The sequence below is a fragment of the Ambystoma mexicanum genome, chromosome 9 (assembly GCF_040938575.1).
Source record: "Ambystoma mexicanum isolate Mex_15411 chromosome 9, UKY_AmexF1_1, whole genome shotgun sequence".
Taxonomy (NCBI): domain Eukaryota; kingdom Metazoa; phylum Chordata; class Amphibia; order Caudata; family Ambystomatidae; genus Ambystoma; species Ambystoma mexicanum.
In genome coordinates, this window is record NC_090931.1 from 978,008,668 (window position 1) to 978,029,466 (window position 20,799).

The 20,799-nt window shown below is 46.8% G+C and overlaps 1 protein-coding gene across 1 annotated transcript in view; it reads right to left on the bottom strand.

Annotated features, from left to right (window-relative positions):
* Nucleotides 1-20,799, bottom strand: part of SLC25A12 (solute carrier family 25 member 12) — an 881,399-nt gene that overhangs the window by 334,056 nt on the left and 526,544 nt on the right. Inside the window, exon 9 of the mRNA XM_069616206.1 lies at nucleotides 13,053-13,137. Within this exon, the coding sequence (XP_069472307.1) occupies nucleotides 13,053-13,137 (85 nt within the window). The remainder of the gene's footprint in view (nucleotides 1-13,052; nucleotides 13,138-20,799) is intronic.

The window sequence follows — 20,799 nt, forward strand, 5'->3', positions numbered from 1 at the left end:
GAAGAGGTAGGGCACCGGCTGCAGCAGTTTGCAGAAAGTACCCTTCTGGTGGCAAGAGTCTACAACATGGTCCCTGAACAGGAAACAGATAGGCTGAGGGCAAAGGAGCGGGGGGAGGACAGGGATCGAAAGGGGGACTCTCAGAAATCTAGGGAAACCAACAAAGGTCTAGGCCTTATTGACAAGTGGGAAGCCAAGGATAGAGAGACAGTCGATGCAACGGATAAACAGGCACTGTTTACCGATTTTACGATGGTGCATGAATCCTTTTTGAAGATTGACTGGTTGTTAGTGGACGGAAATGCAGGACTGGAGATTTGGGAGGCGCTTACGATTACAGTCCCTGTGTTTGGACCACAATCTGGTGTTAGCGGAGATAGGTGTGTCGGATAGGGGCACCAGGCAGGGAAGCTGGTTTTGTAATAACTTTCTCCTCAAAGAAAAGGAGGGGGTAAGGTGTTGCTCCAGAACATCAAGGAATCCTCTGTGCTGAATGATAGGGTGGAGGGTCCTATGGACATACTGTGGGAAGGGTTTAAGGCCACGATTAGGGGAGTATTGATAGGGCTGGGTGCGAGAGCAAAGAGGGAGCAAGGGGAAACAGAAACTGAGAAACTGAAAAAGAAGAAGAAACTGTGGGACCGGATTGATGACTTGAAACCCCAGGGAGGGATGTATAGGGAGGTTAATAGGGCAAGGATGAAGCAGAGCTGCAGGCGTTGTTGACATACAAAACGGATTGGGCGCTGACACACTTTATACAGAAATACTATGAAAAGGGGGGGATAAGCTTCTTGCGTGGAGATTGAGGGCTCAAACCAAGGCTAGAATGGTTGCTCTCATAAAGGATGTTGATTGGACGGTTGTAAGGGGTAATAAGGATATTGTAGGAAAGTTCGCAGCATTCTATGCAGCCAGCTATATTTCTGATCTTGAGTCGGACCCGAGGGGACCCGTTACTACTTGAGTGGGGTGGACTTACCTTAGCTTTCTAAGGAGGATGCAGGTACTCTGGAGGATGTTATTGAAGTGGCTAAAATCCTCGCCACCAGAAAGGGGATGAAGAGTGGGAAGTCACTGCGGGAGGATGACCTTTCAGTATGTTTTTATAAGATGTTCAGGTCAACTCTGGCCCCCATTCTTGCCAGGGTGTTTAACGGGGTACTGAGGGGGAACCCACTCCCCAAAAACTATGCTGAACGCACTGATATCGGTTATCCCAAAGCAGGGGAAGGATCCCAGTTACTGTGCGTCATGCAGGTCGATATCCCTAATAAACATTGATGTCAAAGTTTAGGCAAAAATCGTAGGTAATAGACTGGGCAAACTCCTCCCAAAATTGGGTCATGGGACCAGGTCGGGTTCGTGATGGGCAGGAAGGGGGCAGAAGAAGCTCAACCCTGTTTATTGGGCAAGAAAGGGGAAGGACAGGACATGTCTGGTTCCTCTAGACTCAGAGAAAGCTTTTGATAGGGTGGAGTGGAGCTTTCTTAACAAGGTGTTGGTTAAGATGGGGTTGGGGGTTAATTTTCGTAAGTGGGTAGGGGATCTCTACACTAACCCGACAGCGAAAGTGTCAGTGAATGGCCTAATGTCGGAGGAGTTCCCCCTATATAGGGGTACTACATAGGGCTACTAGGCAGAGATGCCCCTTGTCTCCACTCCTATTTGCTCTGGTCATAGTGCCCCTGGCAGCGGCTATACAGGCCAACTAGGTGATTAAGGGGATTGTGGTCGAGAGGACAGAATTCAAGGTATCCTCTTTGCCGATGATGTCTTATGCTGCTTCCGGGATGAGGAGGGTTCCCTGGCCACGCTGATGCAGGGCCTCAGTGATTATGGGAGGTTTGCAGGGTTGAAGATTAATCACACTGAGTCCTTCCTTCTCCCCTTGGCAGAGGAGAGTCCAGGGATGAGTGAGGGGGCTGCCAGGGATATGCTAGCTAGGGCAAGAGATTCAATCACTTACATGGGGGTCATAATACTGCGCAGCCTCGATTATAGTAGAAGTGAAGAACGAGAATGAAGGTGGTGAAGATGAACGTGCTTCTGAGGTTTTTATTCCTTTTTCAGATGCCCCACACTGTTCCTCCAGAGGGTTTTCTTAGGGAGGTAGAGAATCTGTGCCTTGGCTTTGTGTGGTGTGAAAAGAGGATGCAGATATGTCTACCAAAATCCCAGGCAGGGTTTGGGTTCCTAGACCTCTTTCTGCACTTTAAAGTGGCAGAGCTCGAAGGTGAACAGGGAATTATAAACGTGGCCCTCCCCTTTGGGGTACATATGGGGGTACCCAAAGGTAGCACACATACTGCGAGACAGTACATTTAAGGAGTTCAAGGCAGTAATGGAGATGCTGGGAAGGAAGAACTTAGAGATTTTTGACTACCTGCGACTGAAGGAGCAAGTGTTGGACCCAAAGTGGGCTGAGTGGTTGTTGCGGGACCTCATGCCATTGGAATGGGTGTCGACTTCTAGAAAGGGTAGTATTTCTAAACTTTACTGACCTCTCATGACCCCTAGCATGAAGGTTACGAGGAAGTTCAATGGGTACTGGGACCTACCGTTGAGGAAACTGGTGCCAGACAAATTGTGAGATAAAATATACCAGGTAACGCTCCATGGAAATCTCTCCACCTATGCTATAGAGCACAACTTTAAAGTCCTCCACGGCTGGCATAAGGACCCGGTCAGGGTCTCGAAGATGTTTCTGAGGGTATCACCACTCTGTACAATAGGATGTGGCGAAATGGGGATCTTGGCGCACATCTGGTGGGGCTGTTCCCATATCAAGATTTTCTGGGCTGAATTGTGCATTTGGATAAAAGACATTACGGGGATCCCCATGCCTAACAAACCCCTTACTGTGCTTTTGGGTATCCCCCCAGAGTGCTACGAGATTTATAGATTTCTGAGAATGTGGGAAGCTCTGCTTTGGGTGAGCAGGATACCAGTAGCACAGAATTGGAAAAATGCCAGCGCTCCCAGAGAAAGGCTTTGCTTGATGGAGAAACTCACGATGATATGAAATCTTTTATGGAGGGATGTGGACAGTTCACAGACCGACATGGTCCAGGCGAAGGGAATGCACCGATTCTCTCAGGCGCAGGGGGGTGGGAAGTGTACAGCACATAGGGAGGGATCAGGGGTCAGAGGGGCCTGGTACAAGATGGCTAGCAGCACTGGGATTTGGCCAGGGGGAAAAGTATTAGGTTACGTCCCTCGCAGTGGAAAGCCCCACCTAGGAGGGTAAACACTCTGGCGGTAGATGTTTACGCTATGGAACTCTGAGGTGAACTGTTGCGATGACCTTTCTTATTGTGTCTCGTGTTGTCTCTTTAGTTTTATGTTTTCCTTTGTGCTATCTGATAAGGTTGGCAGCTGTGGCTGCTGAGCAGGCCAGCTGGTTAAGGGGCTGATAGGGTTAATGGGGAAGAGGGTCTTGGTGCGGCTGAAGGGACTGGCCAGAGTACTGCTCACCAGCTTTGCTACTGCATATCATGTGCTTTGAAACGATTTGTACACAACGGGTATTATTTAAGTTGGCAATTTGCTGTGTCTGTGCTATAAAACGTCAATAAAAATTGAGTTTAAAAAAAAATACAAACACAAATAATTGATATTATGATGGAGGAACCCTAACCCCATGGGATCAATCAGGTTTTATAAATAGAGGAATATGTTTGATATTAATAGGAAAGTTCTACATGTACCAGACAAAGCCTCTAGACCGACTCAACCCTCCTTACTACTTACACTGGGCGAGAAAAAGGACTTTGATCAGGTTGACAGATCATTCCTGATTAAATGTTTGAGAAAACTGAGATTGGGTCCACACATGTTAAACATTGTGCAAGTGAACTATAGGAACCCTAAGGTGGGAGAGGGATCAGCGGTACGTTAACTAGCACGTTTTCTATACAAAGAGGGACCAAACAGGGTTGGCCACTATCACCTTTATTTTTCGCTATAGCCATGGAACCACTGCGCCAAAGGATGAGAGATGCTAATGACATCAATGGTATTAGATGAGCTAGCACTCAGCAAACATTCAGTATATTTGAAGATGACTTTCTCTTCAGGATCACTGACCCTGAAAGGTTGTTATCATGGATAATGCAGGAGATTGAGCAATATTCTGTAGTTTGGTGGTTTAAAGTCCATCTCTCTAAGTCAGAGCGCCTGAACCGCTCGGTTCCTGGAGCACTGTCTGATACTTGAATCCGATAGGGCCTTTTTAGTTTACCACTGAGTCGGTGTCCGGTCAAAGGTTCGAATTCAAAAGGATCGAATGCCATAGGGTCGATTCAATAGGACGAAAACAAAAGGGTCACTTTTTTTTAAAAAATATATATATTTTTCGGGGTTTCCGTATAAGAAAAAAACGTGGTTTTTACCACAAGAAAGGGGTTTGTGGGGGGACCCCCCCCCAAAAAAAAAAAAAAAGACCCTTTTGTTTTCGGTCCTTTTGATTTGACTCTTTTGTCATTCGATCCTTTTCAATTGAAACTTTGACCTATAACCCACTGAGTTTATATGTTTTCTAGAAGTTACGCCAAACATTCAAAATTGTATAAGTCTAATTTTCCCAAATTATTCAGCTGGGTCCTCTAAGATCTGTCCCACTGGGAGGGAATATATCTATTATAGCTCGGCAGAATTTCCCCTACAAAAATGTATATTCTGCTGAGGTTATTACATCTGTTCCAGGCACTCTGCATCCCTGTAGGGAGGGCAAAACCTTCTCCATTATAGGGCGAAGTAATGTAATTTATTTGGCAGGACGGCAAACACAGGATCAAAAGGAAGGTCCTTTTTCAACCTAAAGAGAAGGAGCAGGGGGAGTGAGTTGTCCAAATGTAATGAAGTACTATCAAGTGATGTAACGTAGGGTCCTTGTTGACTGGTCCAATACAGACAGCATGAAGCAATGGGTGAAAATGGAACAAGTGGTTGCAGGGGAATATATCCGGAAACAACCGTAGTTTCCAAAATCTGTCAGGCCTTCATCCCTGGAGGTCAATCAATCACTAAACATACACTTACAATTTGGAAAGGGGTGAATAGGGGTATGGATCTGTCAACATTCCCCTCTCCTCTCACCCCCATAATATGGAACCCATGTTTTTCCCTGGGGATGGATAATAGAAGATTGGAAAGGTGGTCGCTGGGAGGTGCATCCAAGGTTGGGGATATTTATAAAAAGAGGAAGGTTAAATCATCTCAAGAGTGTCAAGACGAATCTGAGCTTCTTGAAAATTATGCTTTCATAGTACCAGCTTAGGTACTGGGTGACATATCCATTGGTCAAACCAAGAGTGGTTTGGAAAGGAACCCACTTTGAGGCTGTATTCTCTCAAGTATTATCTTTTAATATGCTGATCTCAGCTACATATAAGATTCTAGGGACTAGGCTGTGTCCTCAAATCCTGCAATAGAGAATCTGCTGGACATGGGAATTAAGGAGGGAATTCACTGAGGAAGACTGGGGCAGAATACATTTGTATCCACGAAGATCAGGGTCCTGCTAGAAAGAATGTGTTCAGCTGGGGACAGCTCTACTTATCTGGTGGGGGTGCTCAGATTTAAATAAACTTTGGCTTGAGTTGCAATCAGCGATTGGCAAAATTGTAGGGAAACCAGTACTGAGGAACCCTCATTTGTACTGTTGGGTTGGCAAATAGATGAAGTGGGCAGATCATATGTTTTGTGTATGCAGCTGCTAACAACCATGAAATGGTCATAGCTAGAAACTGGATGAAGAAAGAGGCATCCTCCGATATACAGTATTATCTGAGGATTTGGTACATCCTCAGCTTGGAGAGAATGACAGCAATACTTAATGGGTTGTTAAAAAAGTTCCCCAGGATATGGCCTCCATTCTTATGATATGCAGTAAAATACTGTATAAACCTGTACATACACAAAAAGCTTAATTTATTGGTCCTGGTGCAGGAGAAGTGGCATGTGTTTTGCACAGCTTGGGGGTTGTCCACAGTGACCAGGAGGGGAGGGCTGGGAACATATTGTATTTAGGACTAGTGTTGCAATGAAAAAGTATAAGAGAATATGGGATTTGAGATGTTGATAAAAAAGACGGATTATTTATTGTATGATGAGTTGGATTCCTATGTTTAAGATGCTATGTTTGGAATGAGAAAATAAAAGAATTCTGTTATATAAAAAAAAAGACTGGGTATTGATCTGCTGTGGCTGGTAGTCTGATGGCTTGTTTCTCATGCAAGGTCATATGCGGACACTGGTAGTACAAGCAGTGAAGATATTAGAGTCATCAATACAGGAGATACTGGAGGCATCACCTCCTGAATAGAGCATTTTGAGAACTCCCTCCTCCTGGCCAAAGCCATCCCTGACAAAGGAGCTCTCCAAATTAACTGGAGATGTGATCAGTGCAGACACAGAATGAAGGCTGAGGCAAAAGGGGCTTGTACAGGCATGCATGACTTCAGAAGCTGTGACACCACCCGCACCACAGGACTTAAGGGTAATTAAGGTATGTATGTCACAGGTGTTAAAAGCAAGGTGACAGTGTATACCAGTACAACAGTGCTTGCCATTGGCAGTTATATACTTGTAGATGACAGCTTGGATGTTAAGCATTTTAAGTATGGGCACTTTATGGAACCATATTAACATTATTGCTCATAGAACTCTACTCTACGAAAAATGCATGCCAAAGTATACAACACATCTGTCATGAAAGCTAAGTGGAGTGCACAGAAAATCCAACACCAGAAGTTATGATTTAACACTTTTATTGGGGTTTCCACGGTCCATGAGCACAGTAAAAGGGCCAGTCTTTTCTAAAAATAAAAAACAGATGGCTTGCCCTATATAATGCTGCAACAAGTTTCTTTAGTAATTCTGAATAGATGAGAAGGGATCACCCTTCTGTCACTCAGTCTCCCCCTGTGGTTTAATATTCCTTGATTGTCTGCTGTCTGCTACTAAAGGGCTACTCCTATGTTCTCCCCTCCTTCTCCACCCTCCCCAAGTCCAGATTTGTAGTGGGAGTTGGACCTTGGTCACCAAACCGAAGTAAAGATGGAGCGTTTCAGCTGCTCCCAACTTTTGCCAACCAGGAGGTCCATTTATGATTTCCACAGACTTTTTGTCAGATGTCTCGCTACACCTCTCTCCTAGAATCCTGGTCCTACCACCTACTAAGGGCCTGCCATTTTCTCCTGTTAATCACATGTTCCTTCTTCCATCGTCACCACATGCTTGTTCATCCACCCACCCCAGGCTCAGTGCTGTTCAACTAGAGGCTAACCTCTACAATCTTCCCTCTATCCTCTTGGAATGTCCTTGCTGTTCTCCATCCTGTTACTACCGTTGATCTCCTCCTCATCTCCTTTCTATTCTCAACCTCCTCCTCTGGAAAACCTTCTCCAACCTCCTCCTGATGGCTTTCTCAAGCCTCCTCTTTCTCTCTAGTAAACTTGTTTTCTTCTTGTTTTTCTGATCATCCTCCAACCTCTTCCTGTGGATGTTCTTCTGCTATCTCCTCCTGCTCCATCTTAACCTCTTCAGCAGCCAAAGCCTCACCACCTTTCCAATCTCCTCTCCTCACTTCACCTCCACTCCTTTCTCCCCCTCTGCCAACTTCCCCTCAAATTACTCTGCCTTCTTTACATCCTTCTCCAAAACTGCCTCTGTTCCACCTCCAAATCCCATACTTCTCCACTGGTGGGGCCTCCTTAAAAATGCCCGTGCTCCCGCCCACCTCATCTGCGTTCTGTATGAGGGATTGCACAAGTGTATAACCTACTTTACTACAAACCAAAATCGCTCTAAAAAAAGACTCTCTAACCACCGACGTTTCATTTCCGAGCAACCAGGCCAAAATAGCAAACCCACCTTGCCCGAATCTCTTCTTTCAGATTTTTTAAAATCTCCATTCCAGAAACAGAATAGGTCATCGCCTCACTCAAACCATCCAACTGTAAAGGTGATAACTGCCCACCCCAGATAATAAAGGATGCGGCCATGGATTTAGCCCCCTTTATAACCAAACTAATCAACGCATCCTTCTCCTCCAACACCATACCAAGTAATCACAAAGAATCTTAGGTTCTGCCGCTCCTCAAGAAGCAAACCCTAGACTCCGCTATCCCCACTAATTACAGGCCCATCACCACAGTGCCATTCCTGCGAAAAAATAATAGACAGAGTAGCATACCTGCAAATCCAGCAATATCTAGAAACTCATAAACTCCTAGGCGCCCGCCAATCTGGATTCAGACTGCAGCACAGCACGGAGACTGCCTTAATCGATCTTAAAACCCAGATCAATATGATTAATGACAAAGGAAACACTGCCATGCTACTCCTCCTCGATCTGTTGGCGGCCTTCGACCTGGTAGATCACACATTCCTGTGCGAACACCTGGCCTCGCCTGCCCACTTCTCAAAAGAGGACATTGTCTGGATCCAATCATTCTTGTACAATCGAACCATGAGAGTCTTCTCCTCAGCAGCTTCAGCAGACCCTATCAAAATAACCTGCCGTGTACCCCAGGGCTCCTGCATCTCCCCGACCCTCTACAACATCTTAACCAAGCCCTTATTTGACAAGTTGGATAGACTGGGTGTCACATACACTAATTATGCTGATGACACCTAGATCCTCATACCCCTTTCGGGCAACTTTGGCTCAGACACGGCCTTGGTAAACAAAATATACCTCATCATTCAGGCATGGATGGCCACACATGGCCTATGCCTGAATGATGAGAAAACCGAAATCCTGCTCCTCGGCTCCAACGCCAACCTAAAAAAACTCAGCTCCGACTACAAGGCATTTAACATTGATGGCAACACTATCACAGTTGCCAAATCAGTGAAAACCCTAGGCTTCCACCTTGACTCAGCCTTGTCACTAAAAAAACAAGTAAACTCACTAGCATCCTCTACCACCTTTACGTGCAAGCTCATCAGGGCAAGTAGAGCATTCCTCTCCCAAGCAAGCTGCATCATCATCGCCAATGCCCTAATACTATCCAGACTCGACTATTGTAATGCTACGTACCTAGGAGCTAATAAATACATTAGCGACAAACTTCAAACACTGCAAAACAACGCACTCAGAACAGCCATTAACCTACCCTATAAGGAACACATATCTAACAAAAGAAGAGAACACAAATGGCTCAAAATCTGCAACTGCATCTCACTTAAAACGGCATCACTTACCTTCAAATGCTTAAACAACGCAGCCCCCCATACCTCGCAACCAAAATAGTAAAAAGAACCTCCATCCGACCCACCAGAACGACCAACGGCCTACAGCTACCTAAATTCAGACAAAAGAAAACAGGAGGCAGCAGCTTCCCTGTCATGGCAGCCCAACACTGGAACGCTCTCCCACTCAACATCAGAACCGACCAATCCTACTACAGCTTTAGGTGAAACACTCTCACCTGGTTATGATCCAACGACCCCCTTGACTGAACCATGCCCCTGCATACTAACAGTCCCCAGCCAACCTTCACTGTATATATGTACATAAACTGACCTGCTGAAATGTAAATTACTATATGTATATTTGTATATATGCCCTCTCAACAGACTCTATGCAATGTAATGTTCTGCTCTCTACTTAATTGTGCCTTACCTTGTAACTGAGTTTTTACGTAATCTTATCTTCCTGTTCTCTGTTGCGCCCTGTTACCTCTGGGTTTTGCGCGCCATACTAAATAAATAAACAAACAAACAAACAAACAAACAAAGTGTGACTGGCAGGCTTCTAATATGCTCTTTGCTACAAGTGTCCTTACATACAGGGTGGAAGCACGTGCATCTGCTGGACCCCGGCTTCAACAAGTCTGACTGCTGGATAAGTGTTCTCTAGATTCTATTGTGAGCTGGCAATTCTGCTAGTGTCCTGGATTTACAATTTTCATGTTTAGAACAATGGATGTTTTTTGACCGCTGTGTAGTATGTCTGAAAAGAGATGAGTATCACCATCACCACTCTCTACTAAACACTGGCCCATGTAATAGCTGACACTGCCATGCTATAGGTGCAAGGAGGGGGTGACCGGAGGATCCTACGCATATTACCCCCAAGTCCATCACCACAAGACGGGTAGATGCACCAGACCCTCTTTATCACCGTTCTGTGAGCCTCAAAAGCTAGGCAGGTAACATGATCACATGTCTGCCTGCTGGCTAACCTCCTGGGCCTCAAATGGGGACTAACTGAGAAAATCTGCATTAGCGTGTAACCGTGATTTGCTATGTACGACTAAGAAAGTGTATGGCTGTAGGGATAAAGACCACCTCATCACTGTGAGATTGATATCCTTTGTCCAAGCTAACCAAGTGAGGGTTGCATGACTGGTGGTTAGAGTGAATTTCTGCCCAGTGACATAGTACTGTAGGGCATCTATTGTCATTTTAATAGCTTAACACTCAAGTTCTAGGGGACATAATTCTTCTCTCAAGGGAGCAGTTTCCTAGTGATGAGCAGAATAAGTAATTCAATCCCATTGAGAAATTGTCAGAGCTTTGCTAGAAAACTCACCTGAGAGGTATCTGTTTGCAGAATAAAGAGGTAGTTTGAACCTTTAATAATTAGGAGAGGCAGATGGCAATTATTTTTTGATAAGGGGTAGCAATCATCTGAATGGCCTCCATTTTGGCTTATTGTGGGTTATGTCACAGATGACTCAAAGACCACACAAACTCCCAGATACGATTCAAGGGACTTCATTGAGTAATTAGGTAGGGCACTAGTGCCATCCCTAACTCTCTTGTCATGACGAAGCGCTTTCCACCCTAGCCCAGGCGTCTTTACCCCTGAGGTTAATATCTAGTTAATATCTAGTGCTTATTGACCCCTATTGTCCAATTCCTATCTGGCTGTCAGTGAGGGCCTACATTCATTTCACTCAAGTGAGGGCAAGGATGAAACTAGGCTAGGTTCTCATTGGGAATGGTTTGGCTGTACAAGACTATGCCATCTAGGTAGGCTCCAGCATGGTTTTGATGGGATTTTAGTACAGTGCCCCTCAGATTGTGGAAGGTGGCTGGAGCACCAAGTAGGCCAAAGGGTAGTACTGTGAACTAGTACAAACCCATGGTAGACTCAAGCTCGGTCTTCTCTCAATTTTCCTTCACCAAAGGGATCTGTCAGTAGCCATCTGTGAGATCCAAAGTGGAGATGTAATTCACCAGTCCTAACCGCTTGATCATCTCATCAATGCGTGGCACCAGATCGGCATCTCATTTAAATATATCGTCGAGTTTGCTAAAGTGAATACAGAATTTCCAGGTTCAATCAGGTTTGGTGCCCAATACAATAGGGCATGACCAGTGACTCTGGGAAGGCTTTATACTTCCATTCTCTTGACTTTATATGCCATACTCTCTGAAGGATTAGAAGGTCTGACATGACCATGAGAACATAGTGGCCATCAGCACCTTGAGGCTCCGAAGCTACTGAGCTGGCAACTGCCACATTCAGCAATTCTAGGTTGGTCAGAAGCTGCACCTTAAAGTCCTCTATTACCTCCCTCATGAGGTATTTCCCCACTGCATCACAGCACTCCAGATTATCTGCAACTGGATCCTTTCAAGGACTGTACCTCCTCAACTGGGTTAATAGCACGTGGAGTAGGCACCATGGTGGGCGTAATGGCAGGAAACACATGTCCTGGAAATACATGAAGTCTCTTATCAAGGCCTGCATCAACTGTCTCCTTGATCAACTTCTTGAAGGCCTCCATCAGCAAAGTAACAGAATGAGGAGGATGATTGAGGGGGCAGCAGGCACACAGTGGTGATATTAACCGGATGACCTCCCAGGGATCTGTTTTCCTTTTCCTGAACTGTGAGTGGACTCGGAGTGCTCTATAGAGTGACAGTTCGCACGAGGGAGATCGGCTCAATCAAGCTCTGTCCCTGATGTGCCGGGAGAGGGCTGGAGAACCACCTTGTTGGAATGTGAGCTGCGGCCCCCGCAGGATCAATCACTACAGGGTGACTTCTTCCCCAAGTGCCGCTTTACCTCCTAAAGTGTGCAGCAGTTCTATCTTCAACAAATTCAAGCAGCGGACTTCCAGTCTGGACTGGAGCCTACTGAACACTTCCAGGGCAGGCAAGAGAGGGTTGGGGCTGCAAGGGACTATGCAGCACCTAAATCAGGGGTTTATCATGCAGCATTCAGCGACGAGGCAGAGATCTGGCCTGAGGGTAGATACCTCAGGCACCTTGCTAAAATGGAAACAAAAATGACAAAGGTTGAGGACAGCATTACCTGCTAACGGAAGACAGGAAAATAGGTGTGTATGTAGGTGAAGAGCCCTCTCATCCACTGAGGAGGATAAGGGTTGGGCCTCCATTTGGTAGGGTAAAAGCGTTTGTTTTTACTTGGATATCAAAGTTGCCTGTCAGAGGTATGGGTCCACTTTAATTCTTAAGGACTGGGACGAGGCGGAAATGGAGGGTACACTGGAGTGGTGTCAGTATAAAAGAAGGGAAGTGCTGAATCAAACGAGGGAAGCCCACGGTGGATGGAAAAAGATAACCAAGCCTTGAATCACTGGATTCAACCTGACCTTCTGCATTGCGATTAGTCACTGGCCAAAGAGCAGGCAGTGACCATTCACATGAACTGTTCAAGACGGTGACAACTTGCATAAGAACCAGCCTACCGATAATATAGACATTTGACTGCTAATTCTCAAAAAGTGCATGGTTGTCGTTCACAGGTATTGTTTCACTTTGCTGCCGTCTGATAGCTGCAGGTAAAAACCCTGGCATTCTCGTTCAACCCCCTAAAAAAGGGAGGAGCTAAAACATGAGACTTTAGTTAGTGGGGTAGGGAAAAGTAAGAGTGGTGTGGGGAGGGGGAGGTGCCCCCGTTCAAAGAAACAAGAACAAATAGAATACTGCCATTGGTGTTAATCTATATTGCCATTTCAATGGCAACAGTATTACCTACAACCTCTTTGATATTTTAGCATGCTCATCTAATTGCGAAGTATGGCATTTTTTCGAAAGGGTTTCATTTTCAATGTTTCCCCTACCTGTCTCTGCAGCTCCGCCAGATTGTAGGGCAGGGCTCCTTCTTCTAGTGGTTCTATCCTCTGAATGTCAGCCAAAGTCAAACGTCTACAAACAGAAAGAGAATAGAAAAAAGGATGTGTTAGACAAGTAAATTGCAGCTATGATATGATATATGATATGATATGGCATTTATAACGCGCCTATACACAAGTGTTTCAAGGCGCGACAAGGCAAGGGAGGGGGAACAGAGGGAAGACAGAGACAGTGATCTTACTAGGCCAGGTGACATTCAGATCGCGTAAGTGCAGAGGAGGTGGGAAGGGGAGAAGTGTGGGGGAAGAGGGAGAGGGGCAGTGCAGTACATAAGATAACCGTAATAAATAAATAAATAAAATAAGACAAAAAATAAAGGTGCGGCCAGCTGGTGGCAAGTGCAAGTATAAGGGCAGACATCAGGTGTGAAGTGCTGGTAGGGGGCTGTAGGGATACAGAAACAGTCCCTGAGTGCAGGGTTGCCAGGGGGGCAGTGCAGGTGTGCAACTGGTGGGGAGGGGACCTGGGCCTGAGATCAGAGTTTAGCCAGGTAAACCAGTGCAGTTCAGTTTCAACCAGGAGATCAGCAAGGGAGCTGAGGAGAGAAAGCAGAAGTAAAGAGGAAGGTCTTGAGGTGCTTCCAGAACCGGAGATGGTTCTCCTCATGTTTCAGAGAGACAGGGAGGCTGTTCCAGAGGGAGGCCCCAGCAGAGGAAAGAGATCTACCCCCAACTTGTTGCTTGGAGAAGCGACTGATCCTGAGGGAGTTGGAGGTGGATGAGTGAAGAGCTCGAGAAGGAAGATATTTAGGAAGAGGGAGTTCAAGGTATTGAGGCCCCAGGCCCCAGAAGGCCTTATGGACAATGCAGAGGGATATGAACTTAATCCTCACCACCACAGGGAGCCAGTGCAGCGATTTCAGTCCTGGAGGGATACGCTCCCTGGGCTTGCGGCCAAGGACAAGTCTTGCAGTCCTGTTTTGGATGAGTTACAGAGGGCGGAGAGTAGAAGCAGGCAGTTTAGAAAGAGGCTGTTGCGGTAGTCTAGTCTAGAGAGAATCAGAGCTCTGGAGACAGTGAGCTTCTGAGGGACAGAGAGGAAGGGAAGAATACCTCTGAGAAGGTGCATCTGGTAGTGTGACGTCAGAGATCTGAGAAGAGGAGAGTGTGGAGTCGAAGATGACTCAGAGGTTTTTAGCCTCACAGGTGGGAGCAGGAAGAGGGCCAAGAGAGGCTGGCCAGAGAGTGACAGGAAAGGAGGGAGTAGGTGTACCGATGAGGAGAATCTCAGTCTTACTGGCATTAAGGCAGAGATCATTGGTGGCACAACACTCCTGGATAGCAGACAGACAGTTAGAGATGAGAGAAGAAGAAGAGGTGGCAGAAGGGAGCCTGAAAATGAGTTGAGTGTCATAAGGGTAGCACTGAAAGTTGGGACAGAGAGCGGCAAGCAGTGGGCAAGGAGTGCCAGGTATTGGTTGAACAGCCAGGGAGAGAGGTTAGACCCCTGGGGAACACCACAAGCAGAGATAGAGGAGACGAAGGACCCAAGTTGGACCTGTGTGGGTCGATCAGAGAGGAAGGAGATCAGCCAAGCCAGGGCCTGATCAGTGATACCCAGGTTATCACAGAGACAGTTGAGCAGGATGGCATGGTTGACCATGTCAAAGGCAGAAAAGAGATCAAGTAAGATGAGGACACAGGGGGTGTTGGAATCACGGTTGGAGAGCAGGTCTTCACGGATGTTCAGGAGAGCAGTTTCCGTGCTTCTGGCAGCTCTGAAGCCAGACTGATGGTCATGGACACAACCAACAGATTCAGTGTGAAGATTAAGTTGGGAGATGGCCAGCTTTTACAGGCATTTGCCCAGGAAAGGAGTGATGGAGATTGGGCGATAGTTAGCTGGACAGGAAGGGTCGGCAGACAGTTTCTTAAGAAGAGGGGGCACAAGGGAGTACTTCAGGGGGGAAGGGAAGACTCCGGTGGAGAAGGAGTGGTTGCAGAAGTCAGCCAGGGCAGGAGGCAGGGTGTCAATGTTGTCCTTGATGGTTTTGGAGGAACAGGGATGAACCTGTTTTGACAAGACTTTCATAGATCGGACTTGTCTAGAAACCTCGTCTGGGAGAACAGGGGAAAGGCAGAGAAGGAGGGAGGAGGGGGTGGCTGAAGAAGGGCCAGAGGTAGGGGATTGAAGGGGAGAGGGAGAGAGAGAGGACAGGATGTCCTGAGTTTTTTTTTAAAACATGTTCATTTTTGATCGACACACCAGAGAAAAGTAGATTACAACATACTCGTTCATGACAATCTATACAGCTCATTGATCATCTCCTCCCTTACCAACCCCATTCCCGTTCCCCCTCAGTTAACGTCCAAATCTTGTTCTTCTGTCCGTTGTATCATTTCCATGCTCCCAGCCATTAGAGCTGGATAGCTCTGGTCATAGTCTATTACTGGGGACCAAATGTTCGTGAAGCGGTGAAGAAGGCCTCTGTTTGCCGCTGTAATCTTTTCTGCGACAAAAATGTCCCAGAGTTTCAGCCACCATAGGATCATTAGGGGTCCTTCCGGCGATTTCCAGGTTCGTGCCACTGTGATTTTAGCGGCCAGGAGCAGGTGAGTAAGGAGGGTGGCTCTTCTGCCCGATCTTGGGTATATGCCTGGGATCGGGGCTCCTAATAGAATTGGTTCTGGCTCCAAGGGCAGCATTATCTCGGTTATGTCTGCTATGGTGGCGATGCATTGGGCCCAGAAATTTGCAACCACTGGGCAAGACCACCACATATGAATGAACGATCCCTGGAGGCCGCATCGACGCCAGCATCGAGGGTCCAAGGCTGGGTTGAAATGATGCAGTCTGAGCGGCGGGTAGTACCATATTAGAAGTAGTTTATGGGCACACTCACGATTAGTAATGCAGAAGGAAGAGGCACGCGTGCAAGACCAAATGTCTGACCAGACCTGGTCTTCTATCGGGTGTCCTAGGTCTGTTTCCCATTGGTTCATGTAGATTGCTCTAGCGACGAGAACATTTGTCTGCAACAGCTTGTACATCGCTGAGATTCGCCCTCGGTGTGGGGGATCTGCGATTGTCAGCTCTGTAGGGTCTAGGTCTCGTGTCGCTGCCTCGCATGTTGCTGGATGGGAACACCAATGCCGTAGTTGCGCATATGTGAATCTGTCTGTTTCCGCCAGGCCAAAGGTGTTTTTGCATTGTTCAAAGGTGAGTGGCCGATTCCCCTCAAAAAGCTGGCTTAGGGAGCTGAGGCCGCCGCCGATCCAGTTCTTAAAGTTCGCTGGATGGGTTCCTGGGGAGAACGCCGGGTTATGAAATACCGGAGAAGCTGGGCCTAGGTCTCTGGGGATTCCTCTCTGTTTACGTGTCCATTCCCAGGCTTTTAAAGTCTGCTTAGTGGAAGATAGGATGGTCGGCCACGTTCTCCGGAGGATGGGGGGAAGATGCAAGAGGAAGCGGAGGGGGAGGGGTAAGCGGGATTCTTCAATCTCGACCCATCTAGGTCTGTTCGAACTTATCGTCCAGCCTTCAGTGTGAGCTAGTTGGGCCACAATCTAGTATTTCTGGAGGTCTGGGACCCCTAGGCCTCCTAAGTTCGGACTGCTCAGCATCGTCCTGAGCGGGATCCTTGACTTTTTACCTTTCCAGATGAAGCGTAGTACCTTCCTCTGGAGGTGCAAGAGTGGGGGCCGAGGGATCAAAACTGGAATGGCCGAGCAAGTGTAAAGCAGCCGTGGAAGGAGGTTCATTTTACATGCCGCTATACGGCCCAATAGCAAGATCTCCTGTGAGAGCCAGCGAGTGAGGTCTTCCTCCAAGGTCTTGAATAGCGGCTGAAAATTCGCTTGGTAGGTATCTTCCGGTCGGGCTGTGATCTGTACTCCTAGGTAGGGGATGGACTTTTCACTAAGTTGGATCGGGCAGAGGGCTTTGAAGGAATCCTTATCTTCCTGCTCCAGTCTCACCCCCAGAGCTGATGATTTCGCGAAGTTTATCGCGAATCCTGAAACTTTACCAAAGCGATGAATTTCTGCCAGGGAGGACCTCAGCGATTGGGTGGTGTCCGATATGGTTAACAACACATCATCCGCATACAGTGCTATTTTATGTTGAGTGGGGCCTACTTGGAGGCCCTTGATTCTGGGGTTCAGTCGGATCCGTTGGGCCAGTGGCTCCATGACCAGGGTGAAAAGCAGGGGAGATAAGGGACACCCTTCCCTGGTGCCGCATGATAAAGGGATCGGGTTAGATAGGGAGCCGTTAACGCGGAGCAAGGTCTTCGGTGATTGGTAGTTCGCCAAGACGAGTCTCTGGAATGTGGATCCAAAGTGAAAGGACTCTAGGGTGAGTCGGAGGAATGACCAGTCCACTTTGTCAAAGGCCTTAGTCGCATCTAAAGCTAGCACAGCCAGTTTTCGCGCATCTCGCTGAGTGACTTCCACCAGATTTAGGACCCTGCGGACGTTGTCTGCAGCGGATCTGTTCAGTACGAATCCTGTCTGGTCTGGGTCGATAATGTCCGGGAGCACACTCGCTAATCGGTTAGCCAAGACTTTTGAGTAAATGTTAGTGTCCAAGTTTAATAGGGAGATGGGTCTATACGCCGTGATGTCTCCGGGGTCTTTTCCCGGCTTCAGGGCGAGGACAGTGATCGATTCCTGCATTGATGGGGTAATTGACCCCAAAGCGGCGAAAGAGTTAAAGAGCAATGTCAGGGGGGCCACCAGCTGCGAGCGGAAGACTTTGTAAAAGCGGGTTGAGAGTCCATCTGGACCCGGGGCCCTTGGTTTGAGACTCTTGATGACTTTGTCGACCTCTTCGCTCGTGATCGGGATCTCTAGCTTGTCTCGTACCGTAGGGGTGATCTGGGGAAGCGCTGCGTCTCGCAGGTAAGAGAGCTGCTCTTCGGGCGATCTCGGGGAAGCTGTCATTGTGTCTGTGAGGTGAGCTACTGTAATGCGTTGCTTGTCTCCCTCTGCGAACTGGACTCTGCCCTGGGAATCACGGAGGCCCAGGATGGAGTTTCTCTTTCTGGTCTTCGCCAGCTTTTCCTCCAGGAATTTGTTGGCCTTGTTTCCTTTGGCGTAGTAGCTCTGCTTAGTTCTGGCGAGAATCTGGGCTGTGTCTTCAGCATAATGTGCTTGTAGCTACTTCCGAGCTATCTGCAGGGCTCGATGGGTTCTGGGCGTCCAGTTTTTTGCTTTACATACAGCTTCTGCTTTCTCTACTTCCTCCTGTAAGATCTGGGAAGACTGTCGCTTCTTTTTGTGGATGTCCTGAGTTTTAAAGCTAAGTTTAAAATATAATTTCGATAAAGCGGCCCTTTTTAACTGCTGTCTCTGCTAAGGTAAAATAATGTTGAAAAACAACATATTTCGTTTTGGCTAGTAGGTGGCGCTCTAGTACCACCCGCAAAGCAAGAATTGTTGGCATAGGGGTACAGACATGAGGAAGATGGAATGTGGGAAGGGACACACAGCTTGAGCTATTTCTACCAACTGAGCACCCTTGGCCATTCTAATCCCCAGGGAAATTCCTACCTACTACCTGCCATCCCAGCCCAAAACACACTCTACTGGGATCTCGTTCATCTAGCTCTGTCGCTCAGTGTCATCAAAATATGGACTTTTATGGGACTGCAATTATTAATTCTAAGCCGTCTACTAAAGGGTAATGACTTAATTGCAGCTCTTAATAAGCTCCTGGGGTAATAAACATTTCTTAACCAAGTTTTCTTTCGGCCGCTTGATTTATAAACAATATGTTTGTCGTTACATCTGTTCCTTGCACTGAAACCATTTAAAAACAAAAAAGCATTATCAAGGTCAACAGTTTTGACTCTTGTATAGGCATTCATGAGGCACTACAGGTAATCACAACATCTTCTAGCTTTTGCTACCTATCCCATGCCTACACAAAAGCCAAAACTGTTGGCTTTGACAATGCTTATTGAAAACTGTATGTTGGAGACTAACTGTCCCTTTTATTGCACGAAATTCTCCTCAAAACTAAGGAGCAATTACTGATTTTAATTCTAAGAAGCCCTCGCCAAAGAAGTTGGAAATAGGAGGAAAGAACAACAGAATGTGTGAATATATAGCAGGTCATGAGGCCACTGAGCTAAGCGCAAATAAATACTCACGATTCACAAGACACTGACTAGACCACAGCATGCCATAAAAATGAAAGAAGGTTCTTACCTGTAACTCCATTTCTCCAGCGTTGGTATTTTTCATGGATTCACATGCTGTGAATATTCCCTGTCGTCAGGGTGGAAAACCCCGGTAACTTTGACTTAGTAATTTTCATATGGAAATAATTGACACCTTGAGTGTCCTATCGACGTCGTTGTGTGTATTATTGGTACCCACCAATGGGACGTTGAGTGCATAGCTCCACCCCAGCAGCTTCCCCTCAGATTTTAACCACTCCAGCTAGAGGATACCCTCAAAGAGGATGTTTGCCTGAAGTGGTAGGCTGGAGGGCGCACGTGAATCCATGTAAGATACCAACGCTGGAGAAATGTAGTTACAGGTAAGAAACTACTCTCTTCTTCAGCATTGAATCTTTCATGGATTCACATGCTGTGAATAAACTTTGTAGCAGTATAGATAATCGGAGGTAGAAAGCAGCAAAACACAGATTAGATACTGTAAAACTGTCTGCGTTAATGCGAAAGGAATATATCTTCATGTAGAGAAAGGAAACAAACCTGGAACAGTCGTTGCAGGACTCCCCGTCCCATCTGCACATCCTCAGCGTGTTGCTGGTGTAAGCAGTAGTGCCTGGTGAAAGTGTGTGGCAAATGTCCCTGATGAGTACGCCAGACCAGAGAGCCTCCAAGGCCGCCGTGGCTCTAGTGGAGTGCGCTCAGGGGGCCGATTGCAACAACCTGTTGACCTTAGAGTGGCAGAAGGAGATTGTAGATGGCAGAAGGAGATTGTAGATGAAAGCCATCTTGAAATGCCTTGTTTTGATATGGATCTTCCTTCACTGGGTGGAGAAAATAATGCCCTTTTGACATTCAGAGAGTGCAGAGCCTTTTCTGCTGGTGAAGTGGCATTTGGAAAGAATGTGGGTAGAGTTATAGTTGCATTTATATGACACTCTGTAGGTACTTTAGTAATGAAATGAGGATTAGTGGAGAGGACCACCTTGTTTCTCATGATCCGTAGATATGGAGGGTCTATCACCAAGGCCTGGTGTTCCGAAACATGTCTAGAAGACGTAAAAGCCACTATAAAAGGCACCTTCCAAGTAAGAAATTTGATGTGGGTTGTCGACAAAGGTTTGAATGGAGGCTTCATAAGGCCTGCTAGAACCAGGTTCATGCTCCATACAGATGGAATCCTTTTCTTTGATGGGAAGGTACGAAAAAGGCCTTTTAAAAAGTGTTTGATTAGCCTGTCACTGTAGAGAGGATTCTGTGTAAACCTGGAGATTGCTGATAAGTGCACTTTGATGGAAGAGATTGCCAGACCTCCTGTAGCTAACTTTAGCAGGTTAGGCTGCTGTGTGCACCATGCATAGAACCTTTTCCATTTTCGGCTATAGGAAAGGTTGGTAGAAGGGGCTCTAGCTGTTGCTAGAATGCGGCAGCAGATTTGAAGGATATATAAATGGCCGAATTCGGAGTGGTCAGGAGCCACGTTGTTAACTTGAGAGAGCCCGGGTCTTGATGAAAGATCATCCCGTTGTTCTGGGATAGAAGATCGGCGTGAG